General features: G+C 41.9%; 1 protein-coding gene across 2 annotated transcripts in view; it reads left to right on the forward strand.

Annotated features, from left to right (window-relative positions):
• Positions 1–18666, forward strand: part of COL4A6 (collagen type IV alpha 6 chain) — a 210133-nt gene that overhangs the window by 132564 nt on the left and 58903 nt on the right. For both annotated transcript variants that reach the window (XM_030575448.1, XM_030575447.1), the window contains exons 6-14: positions 645–689; positions 6389–6505; positions 9104–9172; positions 12150–12185; positions 13498–13560; positions 14681–14716; positions 15030–15071; positions 16603–16695; positions 18437–18490. In XM_030575448.1, the coding sequence (XP_030431308.1) occupies positions 645–689; positions 6389–6505; positions 9104–9172; positions 12150–12185; positions 13498–13560; positions 14681–14716; positions 15030–15071; positions 16603–16695; positions 18437–18490 (555 nt within the window). The remainder of the gene's footprint in view (positions 1–644; positions 690–6388; positions 6506–9103; positions 9173–12149; positions 12186–13497; positions 13561–14680; positions 14717–15029; positions 15072–16602; positions 16696–18436; positions 18491–18666) is intronic.

Raw genomic sequence — 18666 nt, forward strand, 5'->3', positions numbered from 1 at the left:
CAGCAAATATTGGCCACTATTGAACCACTTGTCCGCTCTGGGATAGCTGTTCCTATCATAGATCTTTTCTTTGATTTTGGAGGTACATGCAACATCCAGCAGCTCTAACAGGTTGGCAGAGACAAGACAACTTTATTCAGTTGGAACAGATGCAGGAGTAATGTAAATTAATGTAATGTTTGTATATTTCTCAGCTGGCAACATCTGAGAATAATGGTAAAGGCTGGTACAAACAAAATCGCAGATCCAACTGTAATATTTCTTGAAACATTTGTGAGGCCAGGATTTAATCTGTATCGAAAACCATGTATTATTAGCCTGGCATCACACTGCCCCAGGTGCAATCACAATTTGTGTTTCACTTTTAAAATACTGAGTGAGAACAGTTTGGAGGCATTCATTTGGCAGCCTGTCTGCTGAGCATCCTCAGTTCCCATCTCATTGACTGCAATGAAAATGAAGGAGCCTGGATGCATCGCTTGAGATGTTGTACTCCTTTCACTGAGGATATTGGATCATCCACCCTCACAAGATGTAGAGTAAAAGAGTTAGCTGGGTGATGTATGGTACTATATAAAGAATAAAATGGGTGTGACTGATGCACAGGCTTGTCCAAGTAAAGTATTGTGCCCTCTTTCCTTTAGGGTCCAATGGGAGTTCCTGGATTTCAAGGCATCAATGGGATTCCGGTGAGTTTTTGTGTGTAAATAGATAAATACAAGGCAATTGCATTTGAGCACAGAGACAGCATGTGCAAGGGCAAAATGCCAGGCTCATCCCAAACCTTTTTTATAATATTTATTGTCATAATTTTAATGTGATTATTTTACCACTTTTTCTCCTGTCTGGGGTAAAAGGGGAGGATTGATTAGACTCCATAGGGGCTCCATGTCGTTCTGTAATGGACTCAGATACCTTGATGGTGAGTATCAGATAAATGGACATTTGCAAGGGATACGTCCGTGTGTATAAGAACGAGAACTGAATCTGAGGCACGTTTGCATCTATAATTCAGCTTCACCAATGTTCAAAGGTCTTCACATCCAACATTTTAGTTCAGAACTATTTCTAGTAAACTCTTGTTGCAAGTGAAACTGCTAAATTGGAGCTGAGAGTCCTTACAGAGATTCTTTGCTTCCCATACCTGGGGCTAATTAGTTCTAATTTGGATCTGGGCTGGCCAGAACATTTTGCCAATAAAACAGGAAAGAGACAGCTACAGCTTTTTCCAGGTAATGGAACCAAATACAAACTCTCCCCAGCTTATCCATTATATTTGGTTTCTTTTTCTTTAGAACTTGACAGAGAACTTGAATTTTTTTTGTCAAAAATTTTTTTTATATCAAACTGAATTTTCATCACAAATTCAAAATCCAGAACATTTTGACCTGCTTCACTCTGTTTTCTTGCAGCTCTTCTTGAATAGATGTCTTCCAGGTCCCTTCCTTATTGGTTCTGGTGGTGTAGCGTAGTGTAGTGTTTTGTTTTGTTTTGTTTTAACTAATGCAGATTACCCCATTCTGTTCTTTTCTCTCTCTGCATTATTTGGTTCACTTGGCATTTTTTCCCTTTCTGCATTCTAATTCTCTTCTGTTCTTTGTTGATTTTTTCCATCTTCTGTGTCCTTCCTTCTCCTCCACCATGTGTTTTCTCCCTCACTCTCCTTTCTAGAATTGATTAAATACTCAAAAAACTGACAGTTTCTGCAAATGTTTGTTGGAGATGTGCAGTCAAGACCATGTGGGCTGGCTGTGCTCTGCTCCCTCCTGTTCCACCCAAGTTCCTCTCCCTGCCTTTACTGCTTTCTTTCTTTTCTCCTTCCCCTGCTCATCTTTTGCCTGCATTCTGTTCTCTTCTGCTCCCTTGCCACTGAGGTTTTTTTTCTTTTTCCACCAGCCAATCCTCAAACTGTAACAAGACTGAGCTGTTCTCATAATATTGAAAATAATTGAACACACTGTGGGAACAAGCTGTTCTCAGGGTGTTTTTTCAAATAAGGCTCTGGGGAGTGGGAATTCCCAACGTGGGAGAGGGCTATACTGTTGTGGAGAGTGCCAGGTAGCTGGCAGCTACAGACATTCCAAGCAAAGGCTAGGGGAGTTAGACAAATGGGATTTGAAATCTCATGCCTGTCTGGATCTGATCTGTTTTCTTTACAGCATCCTGCAGGTGGGTGAGTGGGAGGAGGCTGATTTTGCTCATTGTGAACACAGATTATTCATGACTATGGCCCTTCTTCCTCTGAACTTCAGACTGGATTGGAGCCATCTTTCCCTTGCAGATGCAGAGAAAGGGCAGTGGAAACTTTAAAGCAGTGCATTTCGTTTTCATTCTCGCCGCTGAGATAAATGGCTCCTTTTCATGGTGAAAATAGAGAATTCTGCTGCTTGGGAAACTATTTATAGTTCTCCAGTATTATTGTAATCACATTTCAGGCTAGGGAAAAGCTTAGACTTGTTGTGAAATACATATCTACATTCATTATCTAGGGGTGTGTATGTGTTTGTGTGTAAAACATACAATGCTCTGCCTGCATAAGAGTTAACACTGTAACCGCTCTTCTGATTATGGTGTGTGGGCAGGAGGATGAGTGTGTGTGTGTGTGTTTTATCAGTACTCCAGGGGGTTGCCCAAAGGGGACTTCTAATGGTGACCCTGTGGTAGCCAGCTGAGATCGCCTGTGAAATGTTGATAGCAGGTAAATCATGGTGTTGCAGTTGGGCTGAATCATCCCTTTGATCTAGTACATACAGAAGCAGCATGTGTTTATTAATTGTTAGCCTTAGATGGATTGTAGAAAAGGCTCTTAAGTCCTCCTCTCTACTGTATATGTTTAATTTTTGCCATGGGGATTAGATTCAAACTCATCCCTGGCAAAGAGTTGGAAATAGAGGTAGATTTATATGGTTTTAGCTGAGTATACAGGACTCTAAAAGGAAATGTTTTTACAAGATGTGAGTCATTGTCTGTGCCAGGAAACACAGACCTGGGCAGCAAGAGACTATATTTTGATCTTGGCATTGGTCAGAAATGGTCCCTTTGCTCTAATGATAAATGAAGCTGCTTATTAAGTTAGTTTTACATTCACTCTTGATTGCATCTATTTCCCTCTTCTTTTAAACATTTGTTGAGCTCTCCTGTTGAGATTGCCTTTGCACTAAGTCTGTCTGATTTAGAAAGTAACAGTGCCACAAGTCCTCCTTGTTGTTTTTGCTGATACAGACTAACACAGCTACCATTCTGAAACCTATTCAGAATCACAGTGTTGGGGGGGAGAGAGAGAGAGAGACACTCTGAAACCTATTCAGAATCACAGTGTTGGGGGGAGAGAGAGAGAGAGAGAGAGAGCAAGGCTCTAGTGGGACAAGTCACTTTGAAGGAAGTGGTTGCCTTTTCTACTTCCCAGGGAACTGTTCCCTTTATGACCCCCTCCACACACACACACGCACACACTCTGTGTTAGCATGAGCCTGCGAATCATCCATCCTGCCATGCCATAATTACAGACTAAAGTTCTCCTGACTTAGTCTGCTGAGATACCTGTTCCCTTTGTGCTGAGCTGGCAGATCTGGCAAAGCATGTGACAGCTGGAATTAGAGAAGGAGAGAGCAGTGAAAACAATTACTCACAATTTTTCAGGCCAAACGAGCCGTATTGATCAATGGGGAAAAGTTCTCATTTAAGGCTAGATTCTGGGAGATGAGGGGTTCCTGCACCACTCAGTGAAGTTACAGAGTTGTGGGTGCATCTCTCAAGATCAGGATGTCATAAATGAACTAAGAATACAGATTAGCCAGAAGGTAGGGAATCCTAGGCTTTTCACAGTCCGAAGGGAATGCATAATGTATATGTGTGATGCTTTTTCAGAAGAGGCTTTAACTATCTGGCATGGACATTATGGAGACTGATGCTGCTATTTAAATTCCAAGTGCCAACACCTTGGTATTGTGTCACTGCCTGTTATTTAAATACACTTCACTCTGCTTGCATGCACTGTCCCTTTTCTATAGGGAGAAGGAAGGCATTAAAACAATACTACACCAGTGCCTGATCCGTTCTACATAGGGCCAGATTCTGCCCTGAATTACGTCTGTACTACCCCATTGCTTCAAGTTAGTGAAGCTAGTCCAGGTTTATTATGGAGTGAACAAGATCAGAATCTGGCTCATCCAGTACAGAAGGTGTTACTAGGATGCTATAGGAGAAATGAAGAGACAACTTACAAAACTTACAAAACCCTTCCTGTCCCCACAAAAGCAATGTGTCCCATGGGATAATTGCTGTATGAATCAATAACGTGTGTTGGGTTTGCAAATAAGAGCAGTCATGACCCAGTGTTTGTATTTCGGTACAGAGCAGCACTTTGACATAAGATATCTTACAGCCAAGCTGAAGATAAGCAAATGAACAGTGATTAGAGTGTTTTATTTTTTAAAAGATTCTTTTGCGGGGAGTATGATGACGTTGTATGAACTGTGGTCTGAGGCCTTGTCTATACACAAACTTTTGCATGGTTTAATTAAACTGGTTTAGGTAGTAATGCAAAACCCTGTGTGGACACACTTATTTCCCTTGAATGTTCTCAAGTATCAGAGGGGTAGCCATGTTAGTCCGTATCCACAAAAACAACAAGGAGTCCTGTGGCACCTTAAAGACTAACAGATTTATTTGGGCATAAGCTTTTATGGGCAAAAATCCCACTTCTTCAGATGCATGGAGTGAAAGTTAAAGATGCAGGCATAAATATACTGACATGTGAAGAGAAGGGGGTGGGGAGTTTGGGGTGCAAGAGGTTGCTCCAGGTGGGGGATGGTCTCAGGGTTGGGGCTAGGGGTTGGGGCACGGGCTTATCTCCAGCGGCTCCTGGTCAGCGGCACAGCCGGGGGGTTAAAGCAGGCTCCCTGTCTGTCCTGACACTGCATTGTACATACCCCAGAAGCAGCCAGCAGGTCCAACGCTAGTAGGCAGGGGGGGCAAGATGCTCCCCGCGCTGCTCTTGCCTACCACAGGCACCACCCCCCAGATCCCATTGGTTGGGAACCAGCAAATGGGAGTGTGGAGCTGGTTCTCAGGGTGGGGGCAGCACACGGAGCCCCGTGCCCCCCCCCCCCAGTAGCTGGACCTGCTGGCTGCTTCTGGGGCACAGCGTGGTGTAGGGACTAGCCTGCCTTAGCACCTCTGACTGGACCTTTAGCAGCCCAGTCAGTGGTGCTGACTGGAGCTGCCAGGGTCCCTTTTCGACTGGGTGTTCCGGTTGAAAACTGGACATCTGGTCACCCTAAGTGAGGCATGAGCATGAAAATAATGTGACTTTGGCTCCAATGGTCAAGCATGAAGAATGCAGGGTTCTGTATTTTTCACTTCCCTAGGATGTGTCATTAACATATCTAATGGTGCACCATAAAGATGAATCTTCAGGATAAATTGAGAATGGCTTGTGAAATGGTTCAGGGCTAGGGCCGTGGAGGCAGACAGAGCTGTTAAATATGTACTGTTCCCCTTCCGGTCACACAGTTCTGCCTCTGAATGGCACAAATCTCATTCCTGTGGGAAGAAGGATGGCATAAGGAGACACTTAATACCCTGGCATTTTCTTTGGTTGATGGTTCTGCCTGCCCTTGTATTGTCCACACAAACCCATATGTCACTCGAGAAAGTAATTAAAAGGGCCATATTCTGGTCTTCTTTACACCAATGTAAATCAAGAGTGACTCCACTGTAGTTAATGGAGCTACCGCAGTGTAAAACTGGTGTGAGATCAGAATCAGGCTCATTTCCCTGGCTATTAACTGACCATTACAATGACTTTTGTTAAAGGCAATTAGTTAAAGGCTTTTGGGTCAGTGAAATAATTGGAACGTAGAACAGTTTGGAACTGTCAGTGCGCAGCATTGTTAGGCCTATTCCTGCTCTGACTCTTTTATGCGTTCAACTCCCCCGATGGCAACTAGGTCTTACAAACTGCTCTGCACTGGCCCATTGCCTACTGTTTCCTACCAAATGTGCTGTAGTGCTTGCACTGTGCTGGAATAATGTAGAACAAATGCCGCCCTGCTAGGACCCCACAAACACTAGGTGTTTGTACTTCTTGTGACACCATTCCAGGGAGACAGATTTTAATTAATAATCAGATAAATTAAGCTAAGGGCTTTGCAGTCAGGTTCCAAAGTTGAGAGTGCAGGCTGATTAAGCTCTTACTCCTGCCCTCTGCAGGCTTGATTTCCTTTGCAGGCGGGGGGAAGCTGCCATGCGGCAGAACTCAAGGGTGAACCCTAGATGTTCAGCCTGTCTTTGTGTGTAATGTGGTAGACACTGGGACTTGGGGGACAATATTTTTAATGCTAAAATACTGTGTGTAATTCATTCTCTCTCCCTCTCTTTCATACAGGGCCACCCTGGCCAGCCAGGGCCCAGAGGTTTTCCTGGCCTTGATGGCTGCAATGGTTCTATTGGGAGTCCTGGTGTTTCAGGGCTGGATGGATTTCCTGGTACACCGGGACTACCTGTACGGCTAACACAGTATTTTCTGAAGTGCTTACTATTTACTAAATGACTCATGAATCCCTGGGGAACGTTGATAGTGTTATTTGAAATCAACTCATGTTGTTCCTAGGTGAATTTCTTTTTCTTTGATTCAGTGACTAAAAGAGTAACTTTAGAAGATAAAGTTCCTGAAGGTGGGTATGTTGCCACATTAGAATAAACCTTCAGTCCCTGACAATCCTCACATGGACTTCAAGGTGAACAGGATCTAGCCCTTATGAGTTTAATTCTGTGAGGTGCCGAACGCCCTGAGGTCCTATTGACTGACCAAAGTAGGAATTGGAGGTAGTTGCAGGATCAGTCAGAAGGTCCTAATTCAGAAAAGCATTTAAGTGTGTGCTTCAGTCCCATTGAGTCAATGAATTGAATCATGTGCTTAAAGTGAAGCACCCTTCCTGCATATGGATGATTTCATGAACTGTGGCCTAACTCAGGAAATTGAGGTTTTAGGATACTTAGCAAAGATTACCAGCAGTTTAACAAGCTGAACAATTGATTTACTAGGTGTAATGCTTGCCCAGGATACCTCTTGTTATAAGTAGCATAACATAGTTTTGTGCACTTTGTCACAGCATATGTCTAGCTGATGCCATCTCTCTTCAGTCCCTTGCAAGGCACCTTTTCATAACATGTCAATGGTTGGCTAGATGGAAGGATTTCAAGTTAATTCTGAGTGAGAAGTTAAGTCTCTAAGGGTATGTCTATACTACCCGCCAAATTGGCGGACAGCGGTCGATCCAGCAGGGGTCGATTTATTGTGTCTAGACTAGACATGATAAATTGACCCCGAGTGCTCTCCCGTCGACTCCTGTACTCCACTGGGTGAAGAGTGGACTGAGTCGACGGGGGAGCATCAGCAATCGATTCACCGCACTGAAGACACCACGGTGAGTAGATCTAAGTATGTCGACTTCAGCTACGTTATTCACGTAGCTGAAGTTGCATAACTTAGATTGACACCCCCACCCCATAGTAGACCAAGGCTACCTGTTTGACTAGTATAATTCCACTTGACATCCTAACAGGGACTATAGTCTTGGCTTGCCTGTTTCCATGGTGCTGTTGAGAATCCATTAGTGCATTACACAAGTCTGCATTAATCTATATTTGTTAAACAACATCAGCAAAAAAGACTAATGGTAAAATTTTCAAAAGCATCTAAGTCTCATTGAAAGTCAATGGGATTGAGGCACCTTAGTGTCTGAATCACTTTTGAAAATGGGACTAAAACTCCTAAATTACTTAAGCACTTTTTAAAATTTTATCCTAAACCTTTAAATAAAGCATAAAATGTGGAATTATTTTCACATTGTACAGTACCCTAGACACAGAATGGGCTGGAAAAATTATCTTACAAACTTTACTCATATGAGTAATCTTAAATTCAGTGGAACTACTTTGCATGAAAAAGGCTTAGTCATGTGAATAAGGGGCGAAGGGGAAGAAAATATAATTGGCAAATACGAGTGACGCTATTAATGTCAATACACTGAATCTTTATTAAAAAAGTGGTACAAATGTATGCGTGTGTTGAAACCTGAAGTTCATAGGACACTGAAAAAACCTAAGCAATATGATCAGATTTAAGCAATGATTTCTAGAAAAGGCAATTTACTCATACATACTGTTCAAATTGCTTTTTTTTTTTTTTTAATAATCCTTGTACGATTATATTTTGGCCATAAGAGCTGCTCTGCTCAGCTGTCTTCCTTCAAATTAAATTGGCAGTTAACATGAAATTACCTAAAATAAATCCAATAGGATGATTAAGATGAAGATCAGGTGGCATAACCAGAGCTATAAAATGAATTCATCCTGCATATAACTGCAGTTTCTTCAGTGGAGTTACCCCAGGAATCAGTTTGTCCCATAATGATTAATGGGTCAAAATTAAGTTTAATTCAGTGGTGATTGGTTCAACCCATCACAGAACAGATGTGTGTATGAACAGAGATGTTAAAAATAGAGTTACATACTATCAAAGCATATGTTCAAAATACTTAGACTCAGGCCTTGTCTACACTACGGGGGGAGATCGATCTGAGTTACGCAACTTCAGCTAGGTGACTAATGTAGCTGAAGTTGACGTACTTAGATCTACTTCCGGCGGGGTCCACACTATGCGATGTTGTCTCCCATCAACTCCCCTTGCGCTTCTCGTTCAGGTGGAGTACAGGAATCAATGGGAGAGCGATCAGTGGTCAATTTAGCTGGTCAAGACCCACTAAAATGACCGCCAATGCATCGATTGCCGTGCATCAAATCCCCGCTAAAATGTAGACAAGGTTTCGTTGTCTGAAGGCTTAGAATAAGAGAAAAATCTAAAGTAAATGGGGAGAATACCAGGTAAAATTTTTATAGAGCTTGATTTAATTATAGCATGAAGATGCTTTGGTGTGAGAAGATAAATATAAAGGGGTAGATCCTCAGCTGGTATAAATTGGCATAGTGCCATAGAGGAGGATCTGCCACAGTGTATTTTGCTGAAAAACATTTTGTCAAAAAAAAATTTATACAGATTATAGAAAATAGCTTTGTAAATTCATTCTTTTAAAAACAGGGTCGCTTTGGTCCCAAAGGTCCCAAAGGAGAACCTGCGTATGCTGAAGGTGGCCCTAAAGGAAGTAAGGTAAAAATTGTCAACATGCAGGAGAAGACATAGTAGAAGAAACCTACATGTGCTCTGAATGTTACAGGGTAGATACTGCAGATTAAATCATTCACAATGTTGGGCAAGTTTGCCATGGGTATTCTTGGATGCAGAGGCAGGAATTATGGCTTATGAAAGCAGGCCATAGCTTTATTTTTAACAACACAAACATTATTACACGAAAAACCAACAAGTACAGTAACTCCTGGCTTAACATTGTAGGTATGTTCCAGAAAAATGTGACTTTAAGTGAAACAATGTTAAGCGAATGCAGTTTCCTCATAAGAATTAATGTAAATGGGGGGGGGGGGATTAGGTTCCAGGGAAATTTTTTTCACCAGACAAAAGACTATATTATAAATATGTATACATAGTATAAGTTTTAAACAAACAATTTAATACTGTACACAGAAATGATGATTGTGAAGCTTGGTTGAGGTGGTGGAGTCAGAGGGTGGAAGAGGGTGGGATATTTCCCAGGGAATGACTTACTGCTAAATGATGAACTAGTACTTGGCTGAGCTCTCAAGGGTTAACACATGGTTGTTAATGTAGCCTCACACTCTACAAGGCAGCACGAATGGAGGGAGGGAAGACAGCGTGGCAGACAGACACACACCCAGTGTGTGTGTGAGAGAGACAGAGAGAGATGCGCATTGCCCCTTTAAGTATGCTCTCCCCACTGTAAGAATATTGCCTTTTTAGCAAGTTGAGACAGCAGCTGCTGCCTGCAAGCTCCCTCCGTCCTGAGCCCTATCATGTCTCCCTCCACTCTTTGGAAATGGGATAAGTGGGTGGCAGGAACAGGGGCGAGGGGGACACCCTGATATTAGTCCCCTTTTTTCCTCCCCACTCCCCAGCACAGCAAGCAGGCGATTGGTTCCGGGGAGCAGCTCCAAGGTAGAGGGCAGGAGCAGCACATGGCAGTGGGGAGAGGGACAGCTGATCTGCCGGCAATTGGTAGCCTGCTGGGCGGCTGCGCACAGGGAACTTAGGGGTGTGGGAAGCTGATGGGGGGCTGCTGGTCCACACTGGTTCCAAGCCCCCACCAGCTTCCTGCAAGCAGTTGACAAAGCAGGGGGCTGCCAAACGACATTTTAAGGGAGCATTGCGCAACTTTAAACGAGCATGTTCCCTAATGGATCAGCAATGCAACAATGAAACAACATTAACCAGCACGACTCTAAGACTTACTGTACATAGTCCTTGCAACACAGATGCACATTGTTTATCCCTCATCAGGACTAATGTGCACCCACAGAACCATGCTCACCATGTCCTATTGTCCCCATATATTTACTAGACCATTGTTGTAGGGCACACCTAAGGGCCTGGCACCTCTAATGCCAACTCCTGTACCAGCAGAAACTAACCATCCTCAAACTGAGAATGAGGGACCTCCTGCAGGCTTGTCCTGTCTTGTGTGAAGCAGTGGCAGGAGCTTCTAGATGCAGGAATAACATGGAAGAGACCTTCTGTAGCAGCCACGACCCCTCTGTACATGGTTGACTTCTCTCTCATATTAGGTCTGTTGTGATAAAAAGCCAATGGTAGCCCTTGCCCTTAGAATTCCAGAGTGAAATCCTGTGGCAAAAATTCCTATTGACCTCAGTGAGGCCAGGATTTCACTCTGTCTCCATTAGTTAGGTGATGCCACTGGATCACTGCTGAGCGCGACCAGCAAAATCTCTAGTGTATGTTAACATTACTGTTGCCGTTGGATTCCAAGCACTACCCATTATACCGATTGTTCTTTGCACTGGGATGTACCAACTGGTAAACTGTTACATTCTTCAAACACATGAACATTATGGACATTATGGTCACGGTCCTGGCCCCAGTGGGAGTTTTGCCACTGACTTTAGTTAGATCAGGATTTCACCCTATGTGATTAATGAGGAACTGAGATGTTTTATATCTGAGGTAGAACTTTATATCCATAATTTTATTGCCAATGTAATTAACATTTAAACCATGGAATGAAATAATCTGCTTATCTTAACAATCAAGAATGTGGGTACATGTGCTCACGTATTCTGATAAATATATAAGTTTTGATTGCACAAGGAATGCAGGATCTGGCCTGAATCTACAAAGGGCTCAGTATCTCCAGTGGGGTTCTGAAAGGGTAGCATTAAAGCCATAGAGATTTGAAGGCATTCGTTACCTTTCTGCATCCAGCCTTTGATATATCAAGTAAGAGAGAGAGAGAGAGCGTATGTGTGTATGTACGTACTCTGGTGCTACATAGATACTCACTACTAAGAAGTTATTAGAACTAATAAAAGTGTAAAAAAAAGTCACAGTATGTTTTCTCCTTTTTTGGTCAAAGTTTTGAACTTTTCAAGCTTTTCTAACCAGTTCTATCAATTATATATGCTAACATAAATTTTTATGAACTAGATAATTATTCATGAATTTAGATGTTCATGGAAAATAATCACCATCTGAAATGTTAATAGTGAAGGTATACCTCTACCCCAATATAATGCTGTCCTTGGGAGCCAAAAATCTTACTGCATTATATATAGGTGAAACCGCGTTATATTGAACGTGCTTTTCTTCACTGGAGTGCTCAGCCCCACCCCCCCGAGCACTGCTTTACCACATTATATCTGAATTTGTGTTCTATTGGCTCGCATTATATCAGGGTAGAGGTGTATGTTTAGCAGTAAGCAGCACTTTTAAAAAAATACTTTTACAAAAATACAATATTGTACTGTTCATTGTATAAATTTGATTTTCTCAGTGTTGCCTTTGCACAAACATAAATGAATGCAGTTGCCATGGCTCATGGCTTCTGGACTTCCTTCGCTGTCTGATCCAAATCCAGATTATTTAAGTATAAATATTTTTTCTACTTACATGTGATCTAAATATTTCTGTTTATACAAAATATAATGACCATAAATTATATTTTATTGTTATAATGTATTTTTCATTAATTAATTTTTAGGGTGACAGTGGTCTTCCTGGATTGGATGGGATTTCTGTAAGCTATCTAATTTATTTTTGAAATAATGTTTTTATGAGTATTACTGAAAAGGAAAATAATACTTTAGTTTTTTAGTTCACTCACAGTATTAATTGTTGCATTAATCAGCTTAGGCACATTTCTACTCAGTGGTCCAAATTCTGATCTCAGTAACATAAATGTAAATCCAGAGTAATTCCACTGGCTTTAATTAAATTACTCCAGATTTGCACCATAGGAAAGGAGAGTGGATTTTGGCCATACCTGCAGTCAATTTTACATTTGAAACCAAACACCCTTTTAATGCTAAACTCTGTAACATTGATTTTCCAGATAAACAAATGCTGATAATGTCTCATAGACTCATAGATTCACAGGTCAGAAGGGACCAATATGATCATCCAGTCCGACCTCCTGCACAAGGCAGGCCACAGAACCCTACCCATCCACTTTTATAACAATCCCTAACCCAGGACTGAGTTATTGAAATCCTCAAAACTGGTTTGAAGACCTCAAACTGCAGAGAATCCACCAGCAAGCGACCCATGCCCCACGCTGCAGAGGAAGGCGAAAAACCTCCAGGGCCTCTGCCAATCCACCCTGGAGGAAAATTCCTTCCCGACCCCAAATATGGCGATCAGCTAAACCCTGAATGAATTGTTATGGGTTTTAAATTAGATGCATTTTTCCAGGGATATTGTCTATGATTTTAAGACACACCCTGCCTTCAGCTTGTAAGGATTTCATGAGGAAAGTCCTGCTCATTTTGTAGGTTTTTTTTTTTTAATCTGCTCTTTCTTGCAATTCCCATTCCATCACTGAAGAATTGAAAGGGACATTGCCAAGTGAAATTTGGCCTTGAATTAATATTTTGTAGAAGCAAACTTCTATCAAACATAACGCTAATGGAAATAGTTCCCTTATCTGTCACCATGCACCTCCTTCTACAGTTTTTTGGAGAGAAAGTTCCAAAATGGCAGAGCAGTATCTTTTTAAGAGCCTAGTCTTGTGAAATGCTGAGCATCCTCAGCTCCCAGGGAAGTACATGAATTTAAAGGTACTCAGCATCTCATCTAAGGTACTTGCTATCTCACATGATGGACAAAATTAATGTTTGCTTTGGGGGTGAGGTTTTTTGCTTTGGTAATGAATAGAAGCCAGTGTTGCATTCTGGTCTGTCTTCTTGTGTCTTAATATTTTCTCATGTATTAAATTAACTGGGATCAGGCAGCAGTGAAGGGCCGATAAAAATGGTAACAACTAGTTAATGGGAGAGTGGGACCTGGAGAGTTGAGTTCTTTAATACATTTCCTAAAACTTTTTATGGTAGGGTCCAAAAGGTTTCCCTGGCCCAGCAGGTTCTGTGGGTCCTATAGGATTGCCAGGTTTGCAGGTAAGGAAATCTTTACCTTTGCATTCAGTGTTGTTAATAAAGTAGTGCTATATGCTGGCATTTTTCCACCATTGCCCATTTTCATGTCCCTGAAATTGTTTTGTTTTCATTACCTTTGTAAGAATGGTGATTTGGCTACAAAAACCTGCATGGCTGTGAAACCTGAGTGAAAATTGTTGCCTTTGAAAATGTAATAAAAACAGGAACGATTTCAAATTTGCAATAATAGGAAAGCTCCATTCACCGTCTTCATCTACCTTGGTGAACCCATTCCAGTGCAGACTCGCTGCATGGAACCTAATATTGGGAACAACATATGTAGTTGGCCTTGTAAGTACAAACTGGACAAGACAGCATGACATAACACTCAAAATGGGAGAAGAGGAAGTTGGATCCACTAGAGAGCAAAATGACCATGTTTATACAAGAAGGGATTGTAAATACAGCAGCATCACTTTTAAATACTGAATATTTTTGAATTCAGAGTATATTGCGGGCACTAGAGTAAAACTTCTACTCTTTGTATGGAGTGTTGGTCACTAAGGCCCAATCCTGCAAACACATGCATGCTTGAATTTACTAATGTGAGTAGTTCCTACTCATGGTAGCAAAACTTTAAGTGTTTGCATGTTCAGACCTAAATCCCCATGCAATATCCTGAAAAATCACCTTTGATAGGGATGCATTTAGGAAATGGTTTCAGTTTGACTTGTGTAAAAATGCAATAACTGCACAACACCTGTATCATTTTTGTGAAATGAGTACAATTTGGGGCCATAGATGCTGGAATTAGCGATGCTACTGCACCCCCTGGCTTGAAGTGGTTTCCATCATATACAGGGTTTATAGTTTGGTTCAGTGGCTCTATACAGATTGTTCCAGCACCCCTTTTTGGAGCTGTAGTTTTCTTCAAATTGTTCATTTTAATTTATCACAATGACAATGTGCCTTCCTGGCCACCTAAAACCATTGATGGTCAAAGCCCACTGATGTCAATGGATCGTGGGTCATCCTCAACTGAGCAGCACCCCAAAATTATGTTGAATACCCAGACTTTTTTACATAGTTTCATCCAAGTTTAAATTAAAATAAATAAAATCTCTATCTTGTTCATGTTTAGGGGCCACCGGGTGCAGTGGGACCACAAGGACCAAAAGTGAGTATCTTCCCTTCATGTCTTCTTTTCATACCTGAGTACTAAAGAGAGAAACTCCAGTTTTTTGGGGGTAGTTTATTGTTTTTTATCATTGTTTCTTTTTTCATCCACTTACATGTAAATATTTTATACCCTTGGATGAAAGATGCTAACTCAGGCCAGGATCTAGCAAAGTATTTATGCATGTCATTAAGTCCCACTGAAGTCATATGCCTGAGTGCTTTGCTGAATTGTCACCCTAAGTGCTAATTTGTCATTATCGTCATCATCATCTTCTTCCTTTATTTGTTAATTCTTACTGTTTTTTCCTCAGGGTAATATGGGATTAGGTTTCCAAGGAGAGAAAGGTGAAAAGGTAAGTGGAACTGATTCTGATCTGTAGAGAACTACGAAAATAGTTATCCATAGTCCTACATGTGCCCACTAGAAATCTCCCCTTCAGACATGAGTCCTCAGCTCTGGCATTGAGAAGTTCACTATGTGTTATTTGGCCCTGTGTTGGTAGTTCTCACAGAGGGGATAAACAAACAGGAGGTTACCTCCCAAGAAGAATTTCTACTAGGACACTTACTACCATGGTCGAGAATTCAACCCAGATATATTTAGAAGACAAAATGGAATCCAGATAGGAGGAGAGCTAAGATTGCAAAGGGAGTGGGGCTAGAGTTTGGGAAGCATTCCTGCAGCTGGAAAGGCAGTGGTGGAAAGAGAGAAGAATGAGAGAAAATTCTTCAATGCCCTGATCCTGCATGATGCTGAGCATCTCCTGCAAGGAAGGACTCCACTGAGAAATGATGGCCCTCAGCACCTGTCAGATCCTTATCCTTCGTTCCTTTCCATTTCTTAGCTCTCCTGTTAATTTAAACCTATTTAGCTTGGTGAATATAATGGGTCATATTTTGGACCGACATGAACTCTGTACAGGCCCATTGTCCGTGGTGGGATTTACCTGGCATGCACACAAGTGCAGATCTAGACCCGCTAGAGCAGGAGTCGGCAACCTTTCAGAAGTGGTGTGCTGAGTCTTCATTTATTCACTCTAATTTAAGGCTTCGCATGCTGGTAATACATTTTAATGTGTTTAGAAGGTCTCTTTCTATAAGTCTATAATATATAACAAAGCTATTGTTGTATATAAAGTAAATAAGAGTTTTAAAATGTTTAAGAAGCTTAATTTAAAATTAAATTAAAATGCAGAGCTCCCCAGGCTGGTGGCCAGGACCCAGGCAGTGTGAGTGCCACTGAAAATCAGCTCACGTGCCACCTTCGGCATGCATGCCCTAGGTTGCCTACTCCTGCACTAGAGCCTCGCAGGGTTGGATTTTTCAAAAGTGCCCAGCATTGGCCTGACTCTGCTCCCATTGTGGCCAGTGGTAAAATCCCTATTTACCTCAATGGGACCAGAGTCAGGCCAACATTAAGTGCTCTTGAAAATCCCACCCTGCCCCATTGTTGGGAAGTGTGGAGAGTGATTACGTGATTGGGCTTTTTCCTGCACTTCTGGAAGTGACTTCTCCTCACATCATCTGATGTTTTGTGTTTGTTACATCCCCAATCTTTCTAGTTGCCTTGCCTTTCCGTCTTTCATTTTCATCTCTTCTGTATCTGGCTTCAGGTCTTTCCTGTGTATTATTCAGTTTGTTCGATAACTGACCTTTCTTTTTCTTACATGCTTTTTGCTTCACATTAATTTAATACAATGCATTTTATTCTTGTTAGTTTGCAGTCTGACCTTTTGGCTTTCATGGCTAAACTCCCACATCAGCCTTAGTACCTTATATTGTGCATGCAAGGCCTGAGTTGAGTGGCTTTCAGTGACTCATGGGCCACTCACCTTAGGTCTAAGATGTTCTGCTTACATTAATATCTTCCCCAATTGTCCACAGGGAGATGTCGGGCCAACTGGCCCTGCAGGTCCCCCACCATCCACTGGGATACTAGAGTTCATGGGATTTCCAAAAGGGAAACCAGGAGTAAAGGTTTGTAAACACAACTCTACTGGAAACAATGCTGAATTTTTCCTTTCCTTGATGCTAAGGCTGAGTGAAGCAGCTAGACAATCCCAGGGCTATTCAGATCCTGCATGGATTGGTGTTCGCAGACTGAACCTTGTGACTTGGTTTGTGAGAGGATAAGAAATGAACTAGTCTCTGCAGGTTCACTTAGAGGGTCAAAATAGGGCAGCGAGGGGTGAACATTTCCCTCTTCTTACCCACACACATGGGTTTTCTCTCTCACTTCAGCCATCTCCAACCTCAGCAAGCCTTGGGGACTCCTGAAGAAAGATTCTTCAAACAGAAATAATTCTCGGTGTAAAGGAATACCTCTGCATCAAAACAAGCAGCAGCCCATTTTCCAAACACTGGGCCTGATCTAATGCTCATTAAAGTGAATGGAGATACTCCCAGTGACTTCATTGGACAAGGGTGCAGACCCAGCTTTGGCAATATTTGTAGCATCTTTTTCAGTAATTGGCTACATTTGCTCAGAGTTGAGACATGTTGTACGAAATATACTATTCAACTTCTGTTCCCTTGGGAAAGGCAAAGATTAGCAACTTGTCTTGCCTTCCTGTGATTGTTTTGGATTGTAAAACATGGGTTGTTTGCCTGACGTAAAAATGAAATTTTGTGATTATATCTCTTTTTGTTTGTTTGTTTAAAGTCACCTGTTACACAGTCCAAGCTAGCTGTGCGGTATGTTTCTGCAGCTCTATGAATGATTAACTGAGCTAGGATCTAGTTTTGCAGGTGAAGAGGGACTGGTCAATACATTTCTGCACTACTTTCTAAACTGACTTAAATCTTTTTGAACTGAAATTTCCTGACACTTGGTTCAGGTCATTATGGTGGATGAGAGAATCCAAGCCTGACAGAAAGAGGAATCTTAAGCCTACCTAAGTTCTAAATCTTAAAAAATGAATGCACAAAATTAAGAGCTGTAGCTCATTTCTGCTGGATCTGTGAACTGTGAAACCGCATTAACCCAAGCAGGAAACCTAATCCTCTTAGAAAAATAAATAAGGAAGAGTGAAGCTGTAGCTCCATTTTTGACCAACGTGCAGCATAACAACAAGAAAAATCAGATTCATGTGCTTGATTGTACTATCCCAGACAATTACTGAGATATATATTTAGCTCATCAGTATTTCTACAAATATAATAAGGATCTGGGATAAATCCTGCAGTGCTTACTCCAGCTAAACTTCCAAGGACTGAGTGAGGGCTGCAGTTTTTGGGCCCTAGATAGTGTCATTTGGGGCCTTATTCTGATCTCACTTCTAACTATATGTCAGGAGAAACTCCCTGTAGCCAGTGTGAGTTGGCTGGGGTGAGCTCAGACCCAGGCCTTCCTATTGGATTTCTCTGCCTCACTGTTGATTGTGTGATGGTAAGCATAATTGTGAAGATGTATGTTTGTAAGGCTTGGTCCTGCCCAAGCTGATCACCTCCCAGGAGGTGCTGTGCACACTCAACTGCTATCAACTTCTATGATAAATGAGGGTGCTGAGCACTTTGCAGAGTTGGTCGCTGGGCTTGGAGTTTTCCTTCCAGCCATGGGCCTTCCATCTTATGAAATCATCTGACTGAGGGGATGAGGGTGTACTGGGTGACTGTGGAATGTCCATCACAATGTGCACTTTCAGCGAGCAGGACAAGCCTCTTTTTTTCACCTCATCCCTTTTATGACTCACAGTGTCTGTCCTTTCCTTGTTGGCAGGGTGAGCCAGGCCCTAAAGGATTCCCTGGGAGTAAAGGATTACCTGGCCCTCTGGTAAGGCTGATTTTTAAAAAATGTTCAATGTTAATAGGTGGTAGGTGCCTCGGTGCATTTGAAAATCCCACTGATTGCTGATTTGTACCTATAGGCCCCTCCAAGCCTTTGAAAATTTGGTTGTAAGGCCTGTGGGTTTTGTCCCTCGAGTAGAAATGTATCTGGGGATGCTGAGA

Source organism: Gopherus evgoodei, chromosome 9 (genome assembly GCF_007399415.2).
Source record: "Gopherus evgoodei ecotype Sinaloan lineage chromosome 9, rGopEvg1_v1.p, whole genome shotgun sequence".
NCBI classification, from domain to species: Eukaryota; Metazoa; Chordata; order Testudines; family Testudinidae; genus Gopherus; species Gopherus evgoodei.